Below are 26,270 nucleotides of genomic sequence, written 5' to 3' on the forward strand. Positions count from 1 at the left end.
GTGAAAAAAATTTTTAATTTTTAGTAATAATAATAATATAATTGAGTAAGAATCCGTTTTAAATTGAACAACGCTTCTTTTATACAGAAAACGAAATTGTGTAATTTCAATAAATCGCAAATTTTGTACTTAAAGTTCAATTTTATTGTGTCAAAAAATCAGTCAGAATTATGTCTTCTACATTAGTCATTCAGTCATCAACTGCTTGACGCGATAATTTGCAGAAAAAAATATCTTCGATTAACTTAAACGATTATTGTAAAAGTATGTCGGCTGTAAAATAAAATTACCTTGTTTATGTACTTAAAAAACTTATATTATTTTTACATTTAACCAGTTATAAACGAAGGTACTACGTTCCTTATAAATTTAAAAAATCACTTTTGATATTATTTCATAACTTTATATTTTATAATAACGTGGGCTATGAAATAATACAAAATATTGTGTATTTTAAATATTTATTCCTTTTTTTTCATTCAAAGGACAATTTGTTTTTATTATAAGATAACATTATCCTAAGCATTTTCGAGGGTTCCACACCCTGCTGTACCTAAATTATTTTTTATATAACATTTTTTTTTATGTCTTCCATCGGTTCACTGATTATTATTAATCCATAGACAAGTTCTTTTTCTTAAATTGGCTCTCCGTAGTTCGATATCACTTATCGCAGTCAATTAATCATTGCTATATTCGACTTATGTTTCTTCTGTTATTACATTCAGTACTGACTTTATACAAATTGGTTTTGAAAGGTTTATGGCTTTTTATCGTCGGTGGTGAAGCGAAGTATCGATAAATTTTTATTACACTAATTCACTCTAATTTTCTTTTATTATTAATTTATTAACTTGATGAAACATATTTTAAAAAATAAGCATTCAAAAAATTACTAGAATTAAATTTTTTTAAAGAAAATAAATATAAAACTAAATTTTGTTGAAAAATAAAGAATAAAATATCATTTAAATTGTGCAACAATTTTTCATCTGTATAATAATTAGAAGAAGATATGAAGATATAAGTATTGTATTATATCATAATTGCAATAACTTTAAAATATCGAATAATATCAAATATGATTGTCAATTGATATACTGATTGTTACAAGAGAAAAAATTAATATTTTATAATATACTCAAAAGAAATGTAATTTAACTATCAATGTATAAATTAATAAAGATAAGACAATAGTGACTCCAACTCTTAGTGGAAGTGTTTATCATTATCATTATCATTATACTTAAATTACATATAATAATTACACCAAGACTCGCTATTTCTTTGTACAGATGGAGAGGAGTCACTATGCAATATAAAGTATATTCAATAAGTCAAATTCAATATTTTCATAAGATATTTCACTTTTGACACTTCCAGAAATATTTTCTTTAAAATTTTTTATAAGAATGTTTTGTACATTTACCACCGACGATAAATATCACAAAACGAGGGAAGTTTACAACTCGTTTATCGACTCGCATAGTTTATTTTAATAAGGGCCCTGCATACGTCAAAGCATGCATCCAAATCTAGCTACATCACAGGCGCCGTGTCTACCTATACTCTCTATCTTATATTATGTTCAATGTCATACTTTGTGTTTACCATAAATGAACATTTATCTTTGTTCATTAATGATTTGAAATAAACTAAAGATTGGTAATTGTGGCAAAAATATTAAAAATATAACAACGTAATGGTCGCATACATACATACACCTTACGCAGCACAACGAATGCAGGGCTCATCAAGGGGCTGCAATTTTAAGTTCAGAAATATACCTCATTCAACACCTTAGAATATAAATCGTTTTGAAAAGAGTGTTATATTACACTGATGGATTGACTGCTATGATATTTCTTCTTTCAATGAACATTACAAGATATACTTGCATGTATTATAATAATATACGTTTCTATTGTTTGGCAAGAGAAACGTATTAAGAAAATGTATATTTAAATGTATGTAAGTGTATATATGTATATATATATCACTTGATCTTTTGATGGTATGGTCTCTGATATATTACTTAATATCAGTCAATATTAATACAACCAAATTTAGGAGCTTCTTCTTGCCATGTATTATACTTCAATTGAAGTAAAACTGGAAAATTTGTACATATGATGCTGCAGTCAAAATACCAATAAACTTGTTGGAACAGGTATATGACAGAACAGTTTTTGCAAACGCCCCAGGGGCAAATGTATCATATGTAACAATTAGTTGATGTTGATCAATGATCAATTTCATTGCGTGGGGTATTGTGGCATGGTGTATGTTACCATAGCAGGTTGCTGACCTGGTGGCAATGGTGCAGTTGCAGTCGGTGGTGCAGCAGTCGCTTGTGCAGGTTGCCATGTACCTGCACCAGGAGCAGGCATTCGCATACTATTCATATATTGAGCCTGTTGTCCATAATATTGACCATAGTACTGAGCAGGCTGTAAAAATTGACCTTGCATTTGTGGATATCCTTGTGGATACCAATAACTCATTTGTTGGCCATATCCATATGCATACTGTCCAGCCCCAGCTGTAACCTATTATGTGAAAAAAAACAAAATATACTTTAATATTTTTCTAAATTATTACAATCATAAAATATAAATAAAAAAATTAATGATAAAATATATAAGTGAAATAAAAGAATATATGTATTAAAATTACCTGTTGAGCTTGATGATTTGCATTTGGGCCCACACTATTGGGATCTCCATTTTCTTTTCCCCAAAAACATTTGACAATACTACCATTAATTTCTGTATTATGTGTTGATTCTATGGCATGAGTAGCAGCTTCCTTAGTAGTAAACTTTATGAAAGCATATCCTTTATCCTTAAATACTCTTATATCTTGTATGGTACCAAAAGGAGAAAATGTTTTGGTTATCAGGTCATCTGTAATGCCATTTGTAAAACCTCCACAGTATACTGTGCAATTAGTTGGACTACTTTGGTTATATACCTATTAATAGTAATATACAATTATTAAATAAATTTAATTAACTTATATCCTCATAGATTGAATTATTATATTATATTTTATTTTCATTATATATAAAAGAAATATAATTAATGTATAATGTATAATTTTTTGAAATTTAAAACATACCTCTTCATAATTAGGTTTACTATTATTTGAATGTCGTGGCCTTTCAGATCGAGGTGGTGGTGGTTTCCTAGTTGACCAATTTGTCCTGATGCTTCTAGATCCAAGCCACTGACCATTCATAGCTGCTATCGCTGCTTCAGCTTCAGACTTTTTGACAAATGATACAAAGGCATATCCTTTACTTTTCATGGTTTGTGGATCGCGGACAATTCTACAATTGCTAATTTCGCCAAAAGGCGCGAATGCTTCTTTTAAAGTTTGTGTTTCAATTTCTGGCGAAAGATCGCCGACAAATATGTGATGGTGATTACTCGTATCCAACTTCGGCTGATTTCCAGGGCTCGTTGCCCAGTTAACCTTCATTTCCTTATTCAGGAAGGATCGCTTGTTCATGGCGGCTAGCGCTGTAGCCGCGCATTGATGATTCGTAAATTCAACAAAAGCATATGGATCGTTTCCTGGTTCCCGTATAATCTTGCATCCTTTAACAGCACCTATTTGTGAAAAAAGTGCGCACAAGAGTTCCTCCGACACCGAAGTGTCTAGATTTCCCACATAGAGCGTTCGCGGATTACTTTCTTCGCTCATGCTCGCTCTTTCAGAACCCCTGTACTTCCTTATTTAACTAATTTCCTTACTTTCCTTGGGCTTAATTTATGGTTCACACGTTCAGTGCGTGATACGTGCATTTACCTCGACCCCAGCATCAGAATTCAGATTTTCTCGCCTTTTCCAAAGAACACGGACGGTTGAACGCGAAGCTACACCCAGCCTCTACGTCATACTAACATAAAATGGCCGCTCTCCTGCTTCACTACTTTCCCTTCAATCATCCACGTAAACTTTCGTATTCTACCGATTAACTTACTTAAAACTATGTTTTCTTCACGCCTATTCAGTTCCTTTTATCTACCTACCTAAAGTTTATTAAATTGACTTGAATAACTCAAAACTTTATTAGCTAAAGTGTAAAGAACACGTGTTTTTGTATCATCCGTCGAAGATTTCATAACAGGTAGCGCGAAAACGCTTGTGAATCATTGGCCTACAAAATTCACTAGACAATCACTTTTTTAAGGTTGATTTTCATAAAATCTTCCAATGTTAATATTACTTGCTTATCCTTCACAAGGTGACAATAATTAATCATAATGACTATTAAAAATACGTACAATAGATATATTTATAAAAATTTATAAATATATTTTATATTTATTCAGAAAAAATACATACATTGAAAAATAAAATAAAATTAATTATTTTCATATTATTTTTATTATATCAAAATAGAAATTTATAATTAAAATTTAGAATTAAAAGAAATTTTTTTTGTCATTTTTATAAATTTGATAGATCATATTTTATATTTTAATTAATAAAACATAATTATTTAGTATATAATAAGTATTATTTAAATACAAAAATATTGAAATAAAATTATTTTATTATTTAGATTAAGACAAATGGCGTCTACAAATAAACATTTCAACATCAAAGAACGAAAAAAAATATTATGAAAAATAATAATGATTTTTCATTTCAATTTAAATTATTATAATATAACTGTCATTTGTTTTAATATATATACAAAATATTTTTAAATAAATAAAATGTTGAAGAACGATTTTATTAATTATATTTGCTAATAATACATTTAAATTTTATTTAACTGTTAAACTTATATTCTATACTTAATATCAATTAATTATAAATTAATTATAAATATAAATAAAAATTAAAATAAAAATTTTGATGAAAAAAATTTCAAATAAAATAATGCATCATAATTGTTGTATCATTATATATACAATAATTATTGTATAATCATTATTATTGATAATATGAACAAGAAAACACTTTTTTTTTACTGGCAACGAAATTTTTACTTATTTGTAATGTTTAATATAAATATATATACATTTTTTTCTATTTAAAGAGAGAGAAAAGTAGATATAGATAGATAGAGAGAAAGAGAAAAAGAATGAGAGCCAATCATAGTAAAATTTAATTCATAAAATGAGTTTCTTATAAATTATTATTATGTATGAACAAATTATTGTTCAAACAAAATATAAAAATATTTTTATTAATTGATTTTTTAACTATTTATCCTGTAAATAATCATATGTTCATAAGGTAAAATAAATTTTATTATTGACATTAAAAATGCAAAAAATTTATCAAATTTTAACAAATATTTTGTAAAAGATATTTTTTTATATTGCACTTTATACATATATTTCATAGTTATATAAACAGAATTAATTTTTTCACGTTTATAATTTCTTTTTACATGCCAGCTTATACGAACAAAAAATACATTTATAAAATCAAATATACAAACTTAAATTGTATAGTAATAAAATTCATTGGTTTGTGGCTATTCAGTCTTTATAATATATTAAAAATTACATTAATATTATATGAATCATGAAATATGTCTTGTTTTATATTTTTTTTAATAAACTATAATATTATTCATGCGTTAAAATCTCCTCATTATTTACATAAAAATAAGAATATTAAACAACAAATTATTATTATGGAATATAAAACGAAAATACTTATTAAATATTTTAATTTGTGATGATTTTGAGTATTATGATGTTAAGTATCTATACAACTTATATATACATCAAATATGGAAAAATTATTTAAACTATAATACTTTGCCTTTGATTTGTTATGTTTGAAATTGGGTAACAAGTAGCTTTGTTGCTTTGGCAATATCATAAACACATGAACGTACTTGTTGGAGGCATCTATCCATATGTTCTGTATCACTAGTACATCTTTGAAGACCAGAACATTCTGCTTGAAGTCTACCTGTATTACCATTTAATTGTCTTAGAGCAGATCTGACGTTTTCCTCAATAGGATTCTATAATATAATTTAAATGTTTTTATATAAACTTTTATTTATATTATGCATATTATATATCTTACTTGAGGAAATATAGCTGTGAGTTCAGCAACAGCAACACGAATTCTTTCTGCACAAGGTACAAAAGCTTCTCGTTGTTTTGGATCTTGCATGGCCATCCATAATTCCCGAATTCTTTTTGTAACTTGTTCAGTTCTTTTAGTAACTTCTTCGCTAGAAGGAAGATTAGGAGCTCCATAGTCCCATAGACTTTGTGTATTGCCGCGAGATACTGTCTCTGAATCGCGTTTTGACTATATTTTATATTTATAAATAAAAATATTAAATAAATTTTATAAAATAAAATTTATAATTATAAACCAAAGATTTTATCATTGATATTAATACCTGGCAAATAGATGTTGACCATGAATTTGGTTTTCGTAGACCTTCTCTTGTTTCATACATAGACGCAGGTCGTTGATTAGTTCGACTAAGAGATGTTTTTATATCAAGTACTGGCTCTAATTCTGGTTCTTGTTCTCCACTAACATGACCATTAATAACTGCATCAGTAGATCCTTTTAACTGTATTTTTTATATGTTTTAGATTTCAATTTATAATATATGTGATATTAAATATTTATGTGATATTAAATATTTATCTTACATGAATCATTTGTTTTAATTCATTATTTTCATGTGTCAGTTGTTCTATAGTATTTTGTAATGTAGAAATCTGTTCACGAAGATCTCTGACGGTAGATTCAGAGAGAGTTAATTGTTTTTTCAAAACTTCTACAACAGATGGAAGCCCCTTGGCTAATGGAGCAAAGGCTTCCTGCAATATCATTAAATATCATTTAATGATGAAATTTTATTTTTGCATAAAAAAAAATAAAAAATGTTATAATTAAATCATTTTATGCGGTTGTTACAAAATAAAATACATGATTAATATTTATATTATAAATTTTAGTGAATTGTATATTATAAAAGCTGCATAAACACCTCTGGCTGCACATGCACTAACAGACTTGTGCACTTGCCTAATAACACTGTCTACAGAAGAGTCATGTATTTATGCTCCTTTTCATTATTAGAGCTGGTACCTTTAATATGTTACCACTTTATCTATTTTTATATATAACTTTATCTATTTCTTAAATATAATAAATTATTCAATTTTTTTTATTTCATGATTTCTGTATTTATACCATCTTCTTTAATTTATTTTAGCAGTTTAATACCTACTTCATTATCCATTTTAAATTGTGTTGAATATTCAGGCATTGTATTGTCAGCCGATGTCAATGCATAATCATCATCAGAAGCTACACTATCATACAAAGGTTCATCATCAGACATTTGTGACCCATATTTTCCATGTTGTTCTTTACGAAGTATAGAAATAGCTGGATCTATAAATACTATATATATTGACATAATATATAAATTATAAAAAATATATAATTTGAATAATTTTATATAAACCTTGTAAGGGCGCATTATTTGCAAGCATATGTCTTCTGCGAGCTTCAATAAGAATATCTATAATAAGTGTAGCAAATTCTTTTGGTGTAAATCTTGCTAATTTTTGTCTACCTTGATTCCTTGTGGATGATAATTGTGGATTAACTGGTAGAAAAGGTACAGTACATTTTTCTGGTAAAGATGCAGTTCCAAACCAAACTATTTAAAAAATATAAAATAAAAATAATTAATATTCCTATTCATCAAATGAGTAAAATATAATATTCACAATAGTTTATTATTTAAAAATCATATATTATATATTTAAATTAATTATAATATAATTTAAAGTTAGAAACTATTGAAAAATCGAAATTTTTAAATTCAACTTACCTTTCCTTTAAAATGATGCAATAAAAAAAGCATGCATATTAATAACATTATAGATAAATTAAAAATTAACATAATATAATATATACATATAATGATTTGAATACATGTTTTTATATATATATATATGTTTTATATATGTATATAATATAAATATACATATAACATATTAATATTTCTAAAAAATTATTTAATAGTATACATTACAAAAAAATATATACTCAATTAAAAAATTATGAATTATTTTTATACTAATCTATTCATTTCTTAAAATCACTATTTATATAAAGCAATTATATGTTATTATTTATATTTATATATAATTTATTCTTACTTTCTTCATTTTCTCTTCGATCTACTTCATCATAAACATCCATTGCCAATTCTTCCAATAAATGATTTGATAACTAAAGAAAAAAAGGTTTATATATTATAGTTCATATTTATATAAAATTTTTATTTATATATATATACATACCATTTGTAATTTATTTCTTCCTTCTAAGCACAAATCACTTTGTTCCAATAATAATGTACATTCAGGAATAATAATATGTTCATCCACTTTATGATTTGGTTTACGTAAACATATAAAATATGTCAGTCTATCTGTTACTTCGTACATGCATTCAATTAAACGATCAGATAAATCTATATGTCCTGCCATTCTAAATAAAAATTTAGTTATCAAATTTAAATAATATTCTTTTTTATAATTGTATCAATAAAATAATACTTTCTCTCTTATTACATACTTAGCAATTTCAGCAGGTGTTTGTGCATTTGAATCAACCATATTAGGATTACCACCATTAGCTATTAAAAGTTCTAACTGTAAAGCTTGACCTGCTCTAGCAGCTACATGTAAAGGTGTTGTACCTTTTTCCTATAATATTATATATTTTATCAAATATTTTTATAATTATATTATATTTCTATAATTAAATTATATAATAATTAAATTCTTTTCAAAATTACCTTATAAAAATAATTTGGATTAGCACCTTGTGCAAGTAATCTTAAAGAAGTTTCTAAATTACTTGTACGAACACTACTATGTAACTGCCTACTTAATTCTTCTTCACTACAACATTCTTCCTTACTTGGATGTAATATGAACACTAAATGTTGATGTTTTGCTTTAATAAAATCAGCTTTTATTGGACTATAAAAATAATTAAATTATATTTTTAATTTAATCATTAAAAATTATATATTATTTTATAATATTATTTTACAAAAATGATTATACTAACTGTAATGGATCTTTAGCTTGTGGCTTTCTCCTATTAATTTTTGAATTACTAGGATCTAAAAGGGAATGTTCCCAAATACTGTTTGCTCCATTATCATTTAATGTATGCACCATCTATAAGATATTATTCATTATTTTTTAAATTATAAATTTTATATAATTTTAATAGTAACTTTTACTAACATTAAGTAAATTTGTATGCCAAATGCTCTTATGAAGAGATTTTATTTGAGATATATGACGACCAAGACTACGATGTACACCACAACAATCATCACATAGTAAAATTGCCCTGTTTAATGAAGCCCATCCTGGTTCTAAAAATAGTTTATATAAAAATATTTATTTTTATATAAGTTTCCAAATAAATTATTATTAATAAATTAACATAGTAAGTATAATAAAATAATAAATTTTAATAATTTTTTTCTAAATATTATAAAAAATACAATAATTGCATAAAAATTATGATTAAAATATAACTTTTTTCTAATTTATATAATTTATATATATATATATATATATATATATATTACTAATATAAATAAGTAAATAACATTAACCTTCATTAAGTAATTTAGTTAGTTTTAATCAATTAAAGAACAATTTTTTATCGATATAAAATTATGAAATATTGGTAAAAGATTAAAAAAATTTAATAAAGCTTATGTATTAAATAAATCATTAGAAGAAAAGAATGCATTTACCAAAGGCTCCGCAGTCAGCGCATATATCCGTATTAACTCTATGCTTCGGTCGAGCCATTCTCTTTACATTTATTTCGTTAAAATATGAGAGTTAGATTTGTTATAAGAAGTTTAAGAGACATAACATAATGCACAAATTGTTTTAAAAATAATATAAAGAACTAATTTAGAAATAAGAACCCCTAATTTAAACGTCATTATACAGTTAATGATTTCATTGTGACAGAAACCATCTCTAGTGAGCTTATGTGAGAGTAGTTGTACCATTGATTGAGTATCCTAAAAGACACGCAACATACGATTTATTTTTACTTACATTATTTTATTCTAACCTATCTTAATTACATTTTATATTAAAAATATTTTGGTAATTTTATTATAAATATGTTTATATATTTATATGTTTTTGATAAAAAATTAATGTTATTATATACATTATTTTATATATTAGAAATAATATTCTTAATTTGTAAAAATTAAATTATAATTAAATTATAATTAAAAATTTAAAGTTGGTATTTTATTAAATACAAATAAATATACGTTCATAAAAATATATATTAATTTTTATTCAATAAAAAAAAAATATATATATATATACATACATTAAGCTCAAATTTAAGCTTAAAAATACACATTAATATATATAAATAAAAATATTAAATATATTATGCAAATTGTACATTAACCAATAATATAATCATACAGGTTCTGTAACTAATGGTATACTTTGTATATGTATATATAGTACTGTTAATAATATTTTACATTAATATTCATATAGAATTTGTACTCACATTAAAATAAATTAACTGGATATTTTTACAATGTTTCAATTCATTATAATTATTAAAAAAAATTCATAATTAAGAATCTGGTGATTCAGAGTATAAAGTATGAAGATCTGTAAGCAATTTATTTGATATATATGTTACATTGAGAACAGATTTATCTACATCATCCATCTGACATAAAGATTTAAATTTTTTACCATCTGGAGTTTCTAAGAAATTTATACTTGACTTTAAAGCCATATATTCTCTAAATGATCGTTTTTGTTTATACTTTGTAATTATAGGAGTATTTGGTTGAATTGAATAATCATGAATAGGTTTTGCATGCATAATATTAAGTTGATTTTCTAATTCTAGAAAACTTCTGTCTGTTTCAATATCAGATCTTATATTCCATTCTTTATTATTTTCTTTATTTTCTTTATTTTCATCATTTTGAATTGAATTATTTTTATTTGAAAACTCTGTAATTTGTGAAATATGTAAAATAGGTGTTTTTAATTGTTCTTCTGCATATTGAATTGATTTACAACAAGTTTTTAATTTAATTTCTTTATTTGTTGCAGTATTTTCTTCTTTTAATTCAATGTTGGAAAGTGTAATCTCTTTATCATTTGTACATAATAATCTTGTGACAAATGCTAATGTTGATTTCAACTTATTCACATTTTCTTCTGTTTCTTCTAATGTTGATTTTAATTTAATCATATTTTTTTCTGTTTTTTTTAATAAATCTTTTAATTCACACTCTAAATGAATAATTTTGTCTTTATTTATACAGATTATCTCAGATGATTCATGTTCCACATTCATATTAGTTCCAGAAGCCAATAGCTTTGTATCCTGAATATAATTACATAAATTTTGAGTACAATCATCTTTTTTTAAAGGAGATTTTATGGATATGTCATATTTTGAAATATTTTTGTTTGGACTTATAGAATTTCTTTTGGATTCATTATTATTTGTTATTACTTGTTGAGAAGATTCATAGTTAAAAAAAATTGGAGACTTTGGAGTAACAAATAATGCTTCATGTTGTTGGACATTTATATCATTAACTTTTGAATAATCAGAAAATTGAATATTTTTCTCTTCATTTATTTGTTCATTGTTAATAAAATTAATATTGATGTTCGAAAAATCAGTTATGATTTTATTTTTAACTGTAAGATCAACATTTACTTCATTTGTTTTTTTTAATGTTTTAATTTTTTTTGAATTCTTATTTATTTTCTCAGAATAGTTTTGTATGAATTTATCTTTTATAGTATTTGGTGGAATTAATGAACTTTTTCTTAATGGTTTAGAATTTTTTTTATGAAATTGTTCATTAATTACAATTTTATTTAATTGATTTTTATTTTCATTGTTGTCTTTTGTGTTTGTAGAAATTGCACTAAAATTAAGAATTCTACGTGCACTTTTTTTAGAAGATTGAATACAAGTATTTGTTTCTAATAACAATAAAATTATACATTAATTTATTAAAAAATATTCAAATAAATACAATTTTATACTAACCACTTTGTTCTTTATTTATTCCTGAATATTTTTTATTTGACAATGTTCCCAATCTTTCAGGTTGTGCTCTTTTACGTACTGAAATACATACTCATTTTTATAAATATTTAATTATTTATATAAAAAAAATTAAAAATTACTAATAAATATATATATTTACCACTGTCTTTCTGAATAGTTTTTAAATTTTCAGATTGTCCAAGTAATTGTGCAATTTTAATTGGTTGAGGCCTTTTATAATCTATGAAATAAAAAACATTTAATTATATTAAATTAACAAAAAAAGAAAAATTAAATAAAAAATTTATCGAAATTACCTGTTTTATTTGTCAATAATTTTGAACATGTTGAATATTCTGTCATTCTAATTAACTGTAATTGTTTATCTTTAGATTTACCCTAAGAAAATATGAATATGAAGATATTTATAAATGAATTACATATTAAAAATTTTTATACTCACAGTTGAATTAGATTTAACAAACATTATTTTTATTTTTTAATTAAATAAGATAATTTCCATAATATTTCACATCATAAATTTTTATTTTAAATTATTTTTCATTTTATTAATCACTATAATATACGATAATAATAAAATATTTTTTAATAATTAAATTATAAATATATATAACATTTAAATATAAAGATAACATATAAAGAAATTCAAATTTCTTCTAATTTAACGGATTATAATCATAAAATATAACGATGAATAGATCTGTAAACGACAAACTAGATTTCAGTTATATGAAATGGTGCATTTACATTGCATAAATATATGATATACCAATGAAAAGAGTGAACTTACATTTCATATACCGCGCGTTTAGTTTGTGATTCTAAATGTACAAGTTACAAATATGAGTTAAACATTAAGTAATGATAATTTTGGTGGAAATTTATATATATATAATATTTATTGCGTGATTTATTATCTGTTATGAACAAATGCTATAGAAAATGTAAAAAGTTTTGCGCAGATTTCTTATCTATAGTTAGCTATTCCCCAAAGTCACATCTATCGGCCATTTTGTTAAATTTATTTCTAAACGTATCCCCTCCAAATTGAAAACAACCGAAGGTTGACGCTGTTCTCGATCTCGATAAAGTATTTTTGGTTAGGTTAATAGCTGTATAGAGGATATTTAACAGTAAGTAAATTATTATGATTACGTCTATTTCTATTAATATTGAATCGAGGTAAAAAATTTCTATGCGTTCATGAAGAAGTACCACTTTAATACAGTTCGTAATGTGTAATTGGATGGAAGGAGGCTTGGAATAAAGAGAGGCTATGGCTACTGCTTTGATCATATGTAAAATACTGTTACCCGATCGGCCACCCTTTGTTTTTCATTACTGATTTATTTGGCACTTCTTTCAGTTGGTTCGTTCGTGCAAAACAATTTTCTATTTCGAAATACTTCTTATAACCTCTAAAGTCATAACCTATATAATATAACCTTAGATGTCAACATATTAAATATTCGTTGTTTAAAAAATTTAGTGGAAATGTTCTTAGAAAGTTTTAAAATCATAATTGACAAACAATTTTAAATTTATGTAATGTGTGTCATCTAAGTTAGTTTTATATGCAATTTTCTTCAATATTGCATTTTATGTTATCAATATTATATTTTATTAAATAGACCTAATTTATTATTATTAAAAAATTTATAGAAACAAATTTTTTGTTACAAATTTATATGTATATATAATTAATAAGTAAAACTAAGTATTTTCTTATTATAATAATATATAGAATTTTTTAATTCATATTATTTTGATTTATCTAAAAATTAAATAAATAATTATATACAAAAAAATTTTATTTTTTAGATTAAAATTATATCTAATTATATCTAATTAATAATTTGAAATTTAATTTTATAAATGTAATTGAATTAATTATATTAATTTTAGTTAACTTTGTATAATAAATTTTTTATATTTATATGTATATATATATTAACTTACATCCTTCTTTTATTTATATGATTATGCTATTATAAATATTTAATAATATTTATTTAATAATACATAAAAATCAAAGTAAAAAATAAACAAAATAATTATTATAATAATTAAAATCAAAATAATTCTTATGTTTCAGTGATTTCAGTGATCAAATAATTTTATGTTATAACAAAATGGATGTTGCTGGAGATTTGACATTACAATGGGTGGAGGAGGTGGGAAATGTCATTCACGAAGAAGTAATATATGGTTTAGAGGCACAGCTTGTTGGAGCAGAAGAAGAAGTAATAGGGGCTTGCGAAGAAGTTGCAATAGAGGAAACAGTAGAATCAGTTCCCAATGTAACTTCTACGACAGAATCAGAAATATTAATGGTACCACAATCGAACGATATGGAATCTATTTATATAGTTCCACAAGATCAAGGTCATGACTATCTCAATATACAGGTTACAGAGGAAGTAATTGCAGATAATTGGGATAGATCTGGTCCTGAAGATGGGTAAGTTTAAATAAAATATTTTTTTAAATTTTAAATTAAATTAATGATTAATACATTTATATTTTGAAGGGTTGAAATACCTGAAACAAAAGTGTCCCATGAAAATCTGCTTGAATATGATGACATGGAAATACCATTGCCAATTGATCAAGATTCTTATACAAATAGTAGACCTTATCCATGTGACTTTTGTAGCAGAAGGTTTAGAAAAAAAGCAAATTTAATGAATCATATGGTAGCACATCAGACAGATCGTCCTCATGGTTGTAATTTATGTGGAGCACGTTATGCAAGAAAATGTGATCTTATGAATCATTTAAAGATTCATGCATATGCACCATCTAGAGATGGTTTAGAGGATGATTTAAATGATGATGATTCATTAATACCAGAAGAAGAAGAAACTACTAAAGGTAGACGTAAAAAAGTTCAATCAAGTGTACCTAGAAAACGTAAAAATAACTCTGCTATTTCTAAACGCAATATGGAAGATAGTAAAATGGAAATGGGCAAATATGTCAATAAATCTTATGATTATGTTGACGAGGATATGCGCCTTTTGGAAGAAATGACTAGTAGAAATTCTGCGCGCAGTGGTAACTATGCTTCAAGCTCAAGATGGACTGAACAAATGTCACCTGTATCAACTGAACCTCAAGCACCACGTTGGCCTATAACTGATCCAACAAAACCATATGTGTGTCAATATTGTGGTGTTGGTTTTGCAAGAGAAAAAGCACTTGCATCTCATGCACGTATACATGGTGGTGATAGTCCATTTGAATGTACATCATGTGGTGACATGTTTTGGGATGTTAATAGTTTAAGAGAACATGTTCGTGTCAAACATGGTGGTACAGTACAATCTGATACAGAAGAATATGATAACGATGCTACATATACAGGAGATGAAAGATTTGGAGAATTCTATTGCAATACTTGTGGTGTTCCTTTTCACCGTTTGGACTTACTTAAACGTCATCAAAAGTAAGATAATTTTATAACAATAGAAAAAAATATTATATACTATATATTATATATTATATACTAAGATTCTTCATAATAATTAAAATTCCATTTTATTTATTTTCATTCTCCAATGATATTCAGAAAAATTAATAACAATGTAATATTAATTTTATTGGTTATATTAGGATTCATGTTAAACAAGAAACTGATATGGTAGAAGGTCCAAGTCAACATCATGTTTGCAATGTTTGTGGTGAATGGTTTGAAGAAGCTTTAGCATTATTAGCACATGCTGAACTTCATGCTAGGTATATATATGTTATAAAATAAAGAATAATTTAAAATTATTTTATAATTATAAAAATTAAAACTTTATAATAATCATTTTATTTAAATATCTCGATGAATATTGATAAAAACATTATTTGATTGTTCAGATCACCCAGTCGCCGATGTTTATTATGTGGTGAAAGATGTCGTGATGATGCTGAAGTTGCTGAACATGTTCGGCAAAATCATGCTGAAGATGCTCCACCAAATACATGCACTCTTTGTGGAAAAACATGTAAAGACAAACGCAGTTTATTAAAGCATTCATGGGTTCATAATGTTGATAAAACTTTTGGATGTACAAAATGTGGTAAACGTTTTCATAGCAAAGCTAGATTACGAAGGTATTTATTACAATTTTTTTCATGTTACTTGTTAATTAGGTTTTTAATTATTGTATGTGATTTTATTTAGACACATGGTATCACATCGCAATAAAATGGTAGCTTGTGATGAATGTGGAGAAGAATTTCCTAATGGTAGAGCTCTTGTTAGTCATCGTCATTCACATAATAAAGATTTAGGTGGTCGTTCTTTTCCATGTCGAGAATGTGGTAAAACATTCGGAAGTCGTAGTTCACAACAAATTCATATTCGTATTCACACTGGAGAAAGGCCATATGGTTGTAGATTTTGTTGGAAAGCATTTGCTGATGGCGGTACTTTAAGAAAACATGAACGTATTCATACAGGAGAAAAACCATATGGATGTGCAATTTGTCCACGTGCTTTTAATCAAAGAGTAAGATATTTTAATTAAAATAAAGTTCAATTGTTTCATTATATTTTAATGCATTTTTTTTTTTTTTTATTATTATTTTAGGTTGTTCTTAGAGAACATGTTCGAGCTCATCATTCAGGTTCTGATCCAGGACGTGTAGGTAGTCTTACTCCATATTTATGTAAAGTATGTGGTGATACATATGCAACATCAGAAGAAATAGTTGCTCATATTGTGCAACATTGTGATGATAATACTGCATTAAAACGTCAACCGCAAACAGGACCACGAAAATACAAAAGAAGACGTAAATTAAAACCCCATGAAACCAGCACAATGTTGCGTATGACTGAGCAATATGATATGATAGAAGGAGCTTCTGATTCAGACGACAATACTAAAAGAAAACTTGGAAGAAAAAATAAACAACATCGGTCGAATGTTGAAGAAGGATATCAAAACGTTCTTAAGAGCTTTGAAAGTTCTTTACAAAATATAAATTCAATTGTTAGTAATTCGAAATTAAATCCTGGAAAATCCAAACTTTCTAAGAAGAAGCTTAGAAAAGAAGAAAAAAAGAATGAAGCTGAAGCTTCGTGTCAACCTGGTAGACCAAAAATGATTCACACCCAAAAAACAAGAGTGCCTGTTGAAATTGGTAGTGATGGAGTAAAGAAAGGACAGAAAACGAAAACGATGGTAACAAGGACTCCTAAAATGATGCCACAAGAACATAAACTAGGTATTTTTCCTGGTGGAGAAAGAAATAGACCAAGAACAAAAAACGTTAGTTATCATATTGAAGGGAAACTTCAACCAACACCTGCAACATTCCCAAAACCAAAAGAAGAACCTCCAACATCTTTAACACCAGCACATCGTCAATCACCATTAACTAATATAAAAATAGAACCTAATTTACAAAAAACGCCGAATAACAATCACAGAAATAATAATGGTAATATTCTTGCTATTAATAATGAAAAAATGGAATCAACACCTAGAAAAAGATCAGGTGTTTTGAAAAAAATTAAAAAACAGAAAGATGAAATTAAACAAGAACCAATGGATATTGATCATGAAGAAATACAAAATAATAATAATACAGAAAATACAGATTCGGCGAGATTAATGGATCATACAGTAGATGGAAGTAACTTAGAAGTTGCATTTGAAGCAAGTGTTACAACCGAAGAAGAAAATATACTTCCCGATGTAGGTGAAGTAAATAATACCGAAGATGTAGGAACTGGGAATGTAAAACTTAGTGTAAAAGTTGAATCGACATCTCAACGAATGTTGGCTGTTCATACCGTTATAGCACCTGTAGATGATATTCCAGAAACTATAGTACCAGATGCTGTAGAATATACTTGCGAAATGTGTTCCGCAGTATTTTCCAGTCGAGCAGAATTATTGGTCCATGTTCCAATACACATTTGATTTAATTTGTTTAATGAAATTAAAGGAGGTATGCATATTTGTTCAATTTTAAAAAATATTTGTTTAATTAAGCAATATTTTAACATGGTCAATGAAAGTTTATCTGTTTATTTGAATTGACATTATGTTATTATGCCAAATTGTCCTCTACTCGTTGCTCTATGAAGTGTACCAGATTTTTGTGTTTAACATATATTTTAAAAGTTGATGCTGTCTTTAGTTTATTATATCATTCTAAGGTATATAGAAATTTTCAAACATATTCGTTTTCGTTTATCATTATTATTATATCCTTTTTATACTATTCGTGTTTCTCTTAAACTAAAAAATAGTACTATTTGGCTCAAAATTCATATTGAATCATGATACAATGAGTAATGTTACAAATATTTTATATGTTTACAATTTATGAAGTCAGTTACTTTGGTCAAAGAATTGAAATCTTAGACCATTTTTTTGCCATCCACAATTTTATACTAAAATTTAACAAAAAATGAAATAATGGCACGTTGTGTACATAAAATACTAAGATATTCTAAATATTAATGCGAGTGTGTTCTATAATATTACTCGTTTATATAAATTAAATTTACTCTGTACGTTTGCTTTTAGCTTCTAAGTAATTAGATATATGATAGCCAATGCATTGAAGTACTATGATAAACAATTTATATTATTAATCCAGATTGTTTTTCCTATATTTTTTACTTATAACAATATTTACAAAAATCAACATAACACATTTGAAAAATAGATATTGATCGATTTATAATTAAAAAAAAAATTAAACTTTTAAATTTGCCTTAAATCAAATAATTGTAAAGTAGTAATAATACACATTGCACAGGTTGCATAGGAAACATTTATAAAAATTAATTTCGTATTTTGGAGCATTTTGTGATACAAGGAACACGAATGCATTGTTATTGTTACAATAGTATTCATAATATAATAAAATATGCTTATTATTATAGTATACTTCGTTTGCACTAACATATCTCAATAGTTTTTATAAAATTTGGTATTATATTTGATTGTATGAAATATGTGTAGAATTTTATGAGAAATGAAACATTAAAACTTAAATTATGAATTTCAAAATTATTTTATTTTAAACATTAGTAAATTATGCACAATCAGATCTGATTTTAATTTTAAAAAAATGATCTTCAAAACATATCTTTGTTTATTTATATTACATGTTGAAAATACATGTTTCATTGGATGTAATATATCCATCATTGTATATTACTTATAACTGATGAGTGCTATTGTAGTATTACATCAAAAAATATTATGAAGTAAAGAGCAGAATTATATTTTATTTTAGATAATATAAATTCATGTATTACATAGGCTCATAAAAGTTTAATGTTACAGAGTAAAAATTTAAGTATTAAATATACTGTATATACTTTCATACAAATATTTTAGATATATTGACAAGTTTTTTTATCTTTGCATCTTTATTTCATAACAATAAATAATTACAAATATTAAACATCATTTCTATTTACTAGTAAAAGATTTCATAATTTTATTTATTTTCAAAAAAAATATTTGAATTAATTTTTATCATATTTATTTCTTATCTCTTCATTTAAATATTGCAAATATAATTTTTACTAATAAGAACATTATAAATTCCATTATAAAAATTACATTAAATTAGATTTAAAATTATTTTATATAAAATGTTGATGTTTACTAAATTTCATGTTAAAAATATTAAAGTTTTTTTTATTACTTTGCTGATATTCTATATCTTACAAATTAATATTTAATATTATGTTAAATTATAATAAAAGAACTAATTAATGTTTCAAATTGTTTAAAATTTTCAAAATCATTTAATTGAATATTATTATTAATTTTAAAATTACTTAAAATATAGTTATACTTTTTTTTGTATAATGTAATGCATTAATTTTATTATAATTTTATTATATTTAACATAAAATATTGTAATACCTTTATAGTATTTTTCTTATCTTTGAGGAGATGTGTGTATATATTCCAAAGTTAAATTAGTAGTATTTCAATGGCATTATATATGAGGCAATCAATCAAAAACAGTATGTGCTCTATTTTTATAAGTAAGAAATATTTTGAATATATATAATGAAGAATATAATGAAAATTCTGGTACTATTTGTAACATTTTGCAAGAAATATGTGTGTGTGTGTGTGTGTGTATGTATATATATATATATATATATTATACATACATACATACATATATACATACATATATATATATATATATATATTGTTATTATTTAATATTCTTATGTTTCTCTAGGAATGGCACACAATGCCCATTATTCATTTGTTTCTATATTTTTATAAATAGATATATTTACTTAAATTACACTAAAAAAATTTCATAAAATAAAAAATATTGGTAATCTAATTTAAAAATAAGAAAAATATTTTTGGAGAAGCATCAAAAAAGATATATTCAAATAATACAAATTAAGTTTAATAATTCTTAGGACAGCATCATATTTTGTATGTTGTATACAAAATACATACATAATGATTTATTTCTTTAGTAATATACATATATATAATGTATTTATACTACAATGCTAAAGAAATATTTAAAATTATACTGATTTAAAATTATTTAAATTAACAGAATACAAGTCAGAGTTTGTATAGTCTCAAAATTAATATAAGATATTTAGAAACAGAAAAATTTATATATGACCAATGTAAAGTTATAACTTTTGGATAAGAAATATGTAAATATATATTTACATAAGAAATATCAGAAACTAACAAAAATTGGTATATTATGTATAAATTTTTATTTCAATGTTACACACATTTACATTCCTGTTTAACAGTAGCTTTAATATTATTTAAGCGTATCTTAAAAAATGTGAAAATTTATTTAATTAACGCGTGCATAGAGCAGCTAGTGCAGGTGGCAATAATTGCAAAAATGCAAATTGGACGAAATTTAGGAACAAAATGTTTAAAAAGAAGTACAGACAAGACACGTACACAAATTTTTCGTTTTTTTCAACTACAAGAAGATTGATTGCATGTAAGTATCCGTGGCTTCTTTCTAATGATAATTAATCTAAAATAATTAGTGTAGCATATGATACTATGTTGCATGATAACGTTTTAAACAGTTACTAAAGAATTCTTATATGTATTACTTCAGTTATAAACTAAGTAAGCTCTAAGAATATGTATAGATTTATAAGCTCTAAATTAGCATTTTCTCGATAGAATTGTTTGTATCTAGCAGGGATAAAATAGCTAAGAAAAAAAAGTGTACATACTATTATCTTGGATATGGTATGGTGATTTATTGTTAATCGTAGATATATATTTTTTTTTTAATAAAAACCGCGTTAACAATTATAAAGGTACAGTTAATTACGTCCGCACAAAGTCACGGATAATTCGAAGTACATATAATAACGATGTGTGTACAATTGTAAATATGTATTCATTTGTATACTTTAAAAATTGTGTCATTTCTATCTCATGATAAATTTTAGAAAAGAATATAGATTATAATTATAAATATAATCAGTTTGTTGAGTTAACTATTAAACTTGATACTTTTATTTTTAGTTTGAATGAAAATTTATGTAAGGTATATAAATTCATGCGGTTAAAAAATTATGTAAATGAATGGTAGTTTTCATATAATTCAATATTATATTGTATAAAGTCTTGAAACTTTATATTATGAAAATCATAATAGTATAATATAATAACGTTTTCACCATTCATAAAAATATGTATATTATCTATGTTTATGCAGGTAAATAATTTAAGATACTGTATCTTTGATTAGGGAATAAAATCACAAACATTATAAATTTCTTTCTCAAATCCCATACATATAACAGAGATTATGATTAAAAATGCTCCAATAATACTAGTTGATGTAGGTTGATCTCCAAAAAAATATATTTGTACAATATAAGCCAAAATAATATCTAAAGATCTAGTCACTGATACTTTTCCAGCACCTTCTATTTTTAATGCATTAGTCACTAAAATTTGACCTGATAATCCAGTTAGTGCTATTAACAATATTTTACTCCAAGTAATCCAATCATGTGAAAATTTTGATTTTTGTTCTTGATTATCTGATACAAGAAAGAAAAAAAATACTGCAGTAACAAGTGACCACCAAGATAGATTAAAGATAATTGCTGAGTAATGAATTTCTGAACATTTTCTCATAATTACTATATTAAGAGCTGTAAAAAGAGTTGCTAAAATAGCACACACATATCCCATCACATTATATGATTCAGCTCTATGTATCTAAAGAAAGAAATATTTTATGTTAAATTGTTGATTTATAGAAATTTTATAAAATATTATTCTTTTACCTGAAATAAAAAAGGTGGTTTAGATACAAAAATAACTCCCGCAAAAAGTGCACACATAACTATTACGCGCAATATTCCACAAGGTTCTTTTAAAAAAATGAAAGATAATGCAATTACAATCACTGGAGAACTAAATATAATTGTTGTAGCATCTCCTATCGGTAATTTGCGAAAACTATAATATAACAATGATAATGTTGCACCACCTATTATTCCCTGAGAAAAAAGATGAAATACTTTATCAGATTATTTGTGTTTATTAATATATGAAATATAAATCTTATTAACTTATTCATAATTAACGTACTTGTAAATGTAAAAGCATTCTTTGTCCTTTGGGTCCAAAAAGATTTTTAGAAACTTTAAATGCTACAACAGCCATAACTATCATTTGTAAAACAGATCTGATAATCAGCAATACCATAGGATGTACATTTTGTACTGCTTTGACTAAGGCAGAACTAATTGTAAAAAATGTACCTGATAAAAATGCCAAAAATATTCCAAACCATTTAGTACCCTCTTGATATGTTTCAGCATTATTAGCAAATTGTTCTGTGTAATGGTATGCTGGATGTATACTATTATAAGAAGCAGTGGATTCAATGCTGAACTTCATTATTGGGCTACTTTAAAGTTATGATCCGTGATACAATACTGAATGAGACTTTTGCTGTATACTACCATCTAATACATCTAGATGTACATCACTAGTACATCTGCTGTTTGATAGAATTAATATACAGCTTTGCATATCAAACAGTTTATGAGAGATTAATACTGGTAGGAAGATTTGGAAAATGTAACGATTGGATTGAGATTCTGAATGTTAAAGTAAAAAATGTTAATTATAAGATCAAATTTGTTAAAATGACGTTATTTGTTTTAATTTTACTCGAAAGAAATTTTTCGATTAATGTATTTATTAATTAACTTTTTAATTAATAATAATATAACTGAAATAAGTTTATAATTTCATATAAGTAATCGGGATTTTTAGATCTTTTGTTAAATGAATTGTATATTAAGTATATTATGATATTTATGCAATTAATAGATTCGTTTATTTACTTCAATTTTTCCTTATAATTATTTTTGAATTAAAGTAATATTATAATTTTGTTATTAAAATTAATATAATTTATCTTATTTAATTACAAAAGAAATATGTTTATAAGTTTATTACAACATTATAATTATTTATGCATAACTTTTGTTTGAATATTACAAATATTGAATATTATAAGAATGTACATATAATAATGTAACAAAAATTAGTCCTTTCCAAACTCTACACCAGTTAATGGTTTATCTATACGATAAAGTGTAGTACCTAAATTGAAATATCCCAAGTATTCTATAGTTTCTGGAGTTGTATCAATATGATAATGACCACCTTCTCCATGATGAGAAAAACTGTGAAAATGTTGAACACGAAGATCTAGATCCTAAAATTATAAATAATGAAACAATGTTATGGAACAATACATGTAACAATGTATAGTAGGATAGACTAAAGACAATTTCAAATTATTTTTTATCAATACAGTTTAAACGTTTTCCTACAATTATAAAATATCTAATTTCATATGATTTTACTTACACTTTCAGAACTAACAAATGTACCAACAGCTATTAAAGGTGTTGACATGTTATAAAAGTGTAACCAATTATTAAGTTGTGCTTCAGTACGTAATGGAGTTACTGAGAAATCTGGCATAACATGCTGTTTGACTTTTCCATTTTTTATTAAAAATGTTCCTCCTAATCCTATAGTTGAAAAAATGTTATACAAATATTTAATTATATTTTTTGTTAGATATAATTATTAATCAAAAAAATTCTGCTTACCAACAAGATTATTGTGATAATTTTGAGCAATTGCTTTTTGCATACATGCAATAAAATCATCATTTCCAATACGTTTTTTAACATGAATTTTTAAGACTTTACCAGGTTTTCCTTCAGTAACAAATAAATTGGCTAACAAAGCAAATCTCGTTTCATTATTAGGTAAATTTTGAAGTTCACAGTTTCCATTTACTTTATTGACATATGAAATATGAGTTCCATTTTGTACATTAGATAATGAAACAACCGTATTCATTATAAGCTATAAAAATTTTATCTTATATTTTAATTATCAATTGAGACATATACATAAATTTTGATTATTACCTCACAATTAGAATTTATATGTGGCCATGGGCCAGCTCCTGCCCCAATAACAAAAGAATCTTCTTTATAATTTAAATGATTTAAGAGTTGTTGAATATCATATAATTTATTTTTTTGTACAATAGGAAGAAGAAATGATGGACCACCAATTTCTAATACTGTTGAATTACCACTTAATCCTAAATATTAAAATTCGTATATTAACTTAAAGTAATACAAAAAAAATACTTTATATATAAAAAATAATATAATTTATTTTACCTGGAGCAGAAAGTGCAAATGGTTCTTGTGTTAAATCAGGGCAATCAACAATTTCTACTTCAACATTTGCAAAATTTTTAATTAATCCTTCCTTTAACACTATTGCAAGAAGAAAAGAAAAAAAATATATAAATATAATTTTCTTAAAATTTTAAATTATATATTTTATTTAAAATTTACCATCTTTTATTTCATCAAGAGAAGGGACATGTAGATTTCTTTTTACTATGGTAAGTTCATTGATATTCAAAGTAGTCATATTTAATATATTTATATATAAATATATAAAATTAATTGAAAATTTGTTTTTAATTAATAATATATATTAATAAAAATTTAAAATAATTCACAATTATGCAAATATAGTTTATATAAGAACTATAGTATTGAGAAATGGTAAAAGAATTAACAAAAACTTAAATATGTTGTGTAAAATCACAAGATTTGCTTTATCTAATCATATGTTTGAGTATGACCTTATTTCATAAGAGTTAATATCAGTTATGTTATTTTTAATTACAATAATTTTTATATAATCTCTATTTTATGTATTAGTAGTTACAAATGTTATATATAATTCAATATATTACAATATATATATATATATATAATTCAAAATATTTTACTGCGTATTTTTTGATATACAAGCATTTTTATTAAGTTTTTAAATTTTCTTTAATTAAGGTATACATATATTGATAAATTTAAATATTGATAAATCAAATAATTTAATATAATTATATGTATATTATAAAATGTAGCAATGAAATAAAAATAATCAATTTACGAATTATTTTCTAAAATTCTTAAACAATTTTATTATTGTATAAATTCTAAGAAACAAAAAAAAATTAATATATTAATACACAATATTATATTAAATAAAAATAAAAAAAATTAAGAATACATTAATACAAATAAATAATAAAAATAAATGAAATAATAAATAATAAATAAAATAATAAATGATTAAAATCAAAAAAATAATTTTTAATTTTAGAATTCATAAAATAATTATATTTCTATGGAAAATTTTAATAAGTGCAAATAAGATAAATAAATATGTTTTATAAAAAAAAATTTCAAGTATGAGATATACATGTACGATAATAAAATTTTCAATTGACGTCAAAGATATTTACTAGTTAGAAATTACTTATAGTTCTCTTCAGAGATGGCAACACGATGCACTTATATTCAAGTAATCAAATATACGCGCGCGCCAAGAGAATCTAAATAACTTTATAATCATTAATATTTTCAACGAAATTTGTTATTAATAATTATATTATCTTGCAAATAAATTTTTCTTTTTGTACATTTTTTTTTATAAACAAAGAAAAAATTATGCATTTTAGATAGTTTTTAATATATTTCTTTGCATGATGTT

General features: G+C 24.4%; 6 protein-coding genes across 10 annotated transcripts; 1 reads left to right on the forward strand and 5 right to left on the reverse strand.

Annotated features, from left to right (window-relative positions):
• Window positions 1–444: 444 nt before the first annotated feature.
• LOC107997813 (nucleolysin TIAR) lies at window positions 445–4,174 on the reverse strand. Its single transcript, XM_017056662.3, has 3 exons — window positions 3,121–4,174; window positions 2,677–2,973; window positions 445–2,549 (listed from the first exon to the last, which is right to left on the reverse strand). The coding sequence occupies exons 1-3, from the start codon at window positions 3,706–3,708 to the stop codon at window positions 2,256–2,258; spliced, it is 1,179 nt and encodes a 392-aa protein (XP_016912151.1). The 5' UTR covers window positions 3,709–4,174; the 3' UTR covers window positions 445–2,255.
• A 1,078-nt stretch (window positions 4,175–5,252) lies between these two features.
• On the reverse strand, window positions 5,253–10,059 carry LOC107997925 (ARF GTPase-activating protein GIT2). Of its 2 annotated transcripts, none has more exons than XM_062075251.1 (13): window positions 9,809–10,059; window positions 9,285–9,418; window positions 9,103–9,215; window positions 8,825–9,011; window positions 8,602–8,732; window positions 8,325–8,514; window positions 8,181–8,253; window positions 7,478–7,675; window positions 7,238–7,404; window positions 6,654–6,824; window positions 6,392–6,571; window positions 6,067–6,297; window positions 5,253–6,001 (listed from the first exon to the last, which is right to left on the reverse strand). In XM_062075251.1, exons 1-13 carry the CDS (start codon window positions 9,864–9,866, stop codon window positions 5,804–5,806), a joined length of 2,031 nt encoding a protein of 676 aa, XP_061931235.1. In that variant the 5' UTR covers window positions 9,867–10,059; the 3' UTR covers window positions 5,253–5,803. The 2 variants fall into 2 exon arrangements, with proteins under 2 accessions (XP_061931235.1, XP_061931234.1); XM_062075250.1 differs by having other exon boundaries at window positions 7,238–7,413.
• LOC114577548 (protein PFC0760c) lies at window positions 9,949–12,818 on the reverse strand. Of its 2 annotated transcripts, XR_009829787.1 has the most exons (6): window positions 12,590–12,818; window positions 12,444–12,525; window positions 12,287–12,367; window positions 12,127–12,204; window positions 10,606–12,059; window positions 9,949–10,087 (listed from the first exon to the last, which is right to left on the reverse strand). XR_009829787.1 is itself a non-coding variant. In XM_028666734.2 (5 exons), the coding sequence occupies exons 1-5, from the start codon at window positions 12,611–12,613 to the stop codon at window positions 10,675–10,677; spliced, it is 1,650 nt and encodes a 549-aa protein (XP_028522535.1). In that variant the 5' UTR covers window positions 12,614–12,818; the 3' UTR covers window positions 10,405–10,674. The 2 variants fall into 2 exon arrangements, 1 of the variants encoding a protein (XP_028522535.1); XM_028666734.2 differs by lacking the exon at window positions 9,949–10,087 and having other exon boundaries at window positions 10,405–12,059.
• Window positions 12,819–12,967: 149 nt separating this feature from the next.
• LOC107997879 (zinc finger protein 16) lies at window positions 12,968–24,212 on the forward strand. Of its 3 annotated transcripts, XM_017056802.3 has the most exons (8): window positions 12,968–13,280; window positions 14,243–14,608; window positions 14,678–15,595; window positions 15,763–15,885; window positions 16,015–16,251; window positions 16,322–16,649; window positions 16,731–18,099; window positions 22,979–24,212. In XM_017056802.3, the coding sequence occupies exons 2-7, from the start codon at window positions 14,280–14,282 to the stop codon at window positions 18,069–18,071; spliced, it is 3,276 nt and encodes a 1,091-aa protein (XP_016912291.1). In that variant the 5' UTR covers window positions 12,968–13,280; window positions 14,243–14,279; the 3' UTR covers window positions 18,072–18,099; window positions 22,979–24,212. The 3 variants fall into 3 exon arrangements, with proteins under 3 accessions (XP_016912291.1, XP_061931229.1, XP_061931230.1); XM_062075245.1 differs by lacking the exon at window positions 22,979–24,212 and having other exon boundaries at window positions 16,731–22,378; XM_062075246.1 differs by lacking the exons at window positions 12,968–13,280; window positions 22,979–24,212 and adding an exon at window positions 13,359–13,516 and having other exon boundaries at window positions 16,731–22,378.
• Window positions 21,880–23,060, reverse strand: LOC107997880 (solute carrier family 35 member G1). The gene is made up of 3 exons (XM_017056803.2): window positions 22,749–23,060; window positions 22,442–22,657; window positions 21,880–22,373 (listed from the first exon to the last, which is right to left on the reverse strand). The coding sequence occupies exons 1-3, from the start codon at window positions 23,058–23,060 to the stop codon at window positions 21,891–21,893; spliced, it is 1,011 nt and encodes a 336-aa protein (XP_016912292.1). The 3' UTR covers window positions 21,880–21,890.
• On the reverse strand, window positions 23,483–26,005 carry LOC107997881 (ester hydrolase C11orf54 homolog). The gene is made up of 6 exons (XM_017056804.3): window positions 25,061–26,005; window positions 24,881–24,979; window positions 24,620–24,798; window positions 24,293–24,554; window positions 24,045–24,211; window positions 23,483–23,889 (listed from the first exon to the last, which is right to left on the reverse strand). Exons 1-6 carry the CDS (start codon window positions 25,137–25,139, stop codon window positions 23,716–23,718), a joined length of 960 nt encoding a protein of 319 aa, XP_016912293.1. The 5' UTR covers window positions 25,140–26,005; the 3' UTR covers window positions 23,483–23,715.
• Between the last annotated feature and the right edge of the window lie 265 nt (window positions 26,006–26,270).

Source organism: Apis cerana, linkage group LG5, assembly GCF_029169275.1.
Source record: "Apis cerana isolate GH-2021 linkage group LG5, AcerK_1.0, whole genome shotgun sequence".
In the NCBI taxonomy this organism is placed as follows: domain Eukaryota; kingdom Metazoa; phylum Arthropoda; class Insecta; order Hymenoptera; family Apidae; genus Apis; species Apis cerana.

Coding starts and splice junctions, on each gene's coding strand:
- LOC107997813 (XM_017056662.3), bottom strand. CDS start 3,708: ATGAGCGAAGAAAGTAATCCGCGAACGCTCTATGTGGGAAATCTAGAC. Junction 2,974..3,120: donor GTAAACCTAATTATGAAGAG/GTATGTTTTAAA, acceptor TACTATTAATAG/GTATATAACCAAAGTAGTCC. Junction 2,550..2,676: donor CAAATCATCAAGCTCAACAG/GTAATTTTAATA, acceptor TTCACATAATAG/GTTACAGCTGGGGCTGGACA.
- LOC107997925 (XM_062075250.1), bottom strand. CDS start 9,866: ATGGCTCGACCGAAGCATAGAGTTAATACGGATATATGCGCTGACTGC. Junction 9,216..9,284: donor GGCATACAAATTTACTTAAT/GTTAGTAAAAGT, acceptor AATATCTTATAG/ATGGTGCATACATTAAATGA. Junction 6,002..6,066: donor TCACAGCTATATTTCCTCAA/GTAAGATATATA, acceptor ATTATATTATAG/AATCCTATTGAGGAAAACGT.
- LOC114577548 (XM_028666734.2), bottom strand. CDS start 12,613: ATGTTTGTTAAATCTAATTCAACT. Junction 12,368..12,443: donor ATTATTGACAAATAAAACAG/GTAATTTCGATA, acceptor TTTATTTCATAG/ATTATAAAAGGCCTCAACCA. Junction 12,205..12,286: donor AACTATTCAGAAAGACAGTG/GTAAATATATAT, acceptor TATGTATTTCAG/TACGTAAAAGAGCACAACCT.
- LOC107997879 (XM_017056802.3), top strand. CDS start 14,280: ATGGATGTTGCTGGAGATTTGACATTACAATGGGTGGAGGAGGTGGGA. Junction 14,609..14,677: donor AGATCTGGTCCTGAAGATGG/GTAAGTTTAAAT, acceptor TATATTTTGAAG/GGTTGAAATACCTGAAACAA. Junction 16,650..16,730: donor CACGTGCTTTTAATCAAAGA/GTAAGATATTTT, acceptor TTATTATTTTAG/GTTGTTCTTAGAGAACATGT.
- LOC107997880 (XM_017056803.2), bottom strand. CDS start 23,060: ATGAAGTTCAGCATTGAATCCACTGCTTCTTATAATAGTATACATCCA. Junction 22,658..22,748: donor GAATGCTTTTACATTTACAA/GTACGTTAATTA, acceptor CTTTTTTCTCAG/GGAATAATAGGTGGTGCAAC. Junction 22,374..22,441: donor AACCACCTTTTTTATTTCAG/GTAAAAGAATAA, acceptor TTCTTTCTTTAG/ATACATAGAGCTGAATCATA.
- LOC107997881 (XM_017056804.3), bottom strand. CDS start 25,139: ATGACTACTTTGAATATCAATGAACTTACCATAGTAAAAAGAAATCTA. Junction 24,799..24,880: donor ATTTGCACTTTCTGCTCCAG/GTAAAATAAATT, acceptor TTTAATATTTAG/GATTAAGTGGTAATTCAACA. Junction 24,555..24,619: donor ATATAAATTCTAATTGTGAG/GTAATAATCAAA, acceptor AAATTTTTATAG/CTTATAATGAATACGGTTGT.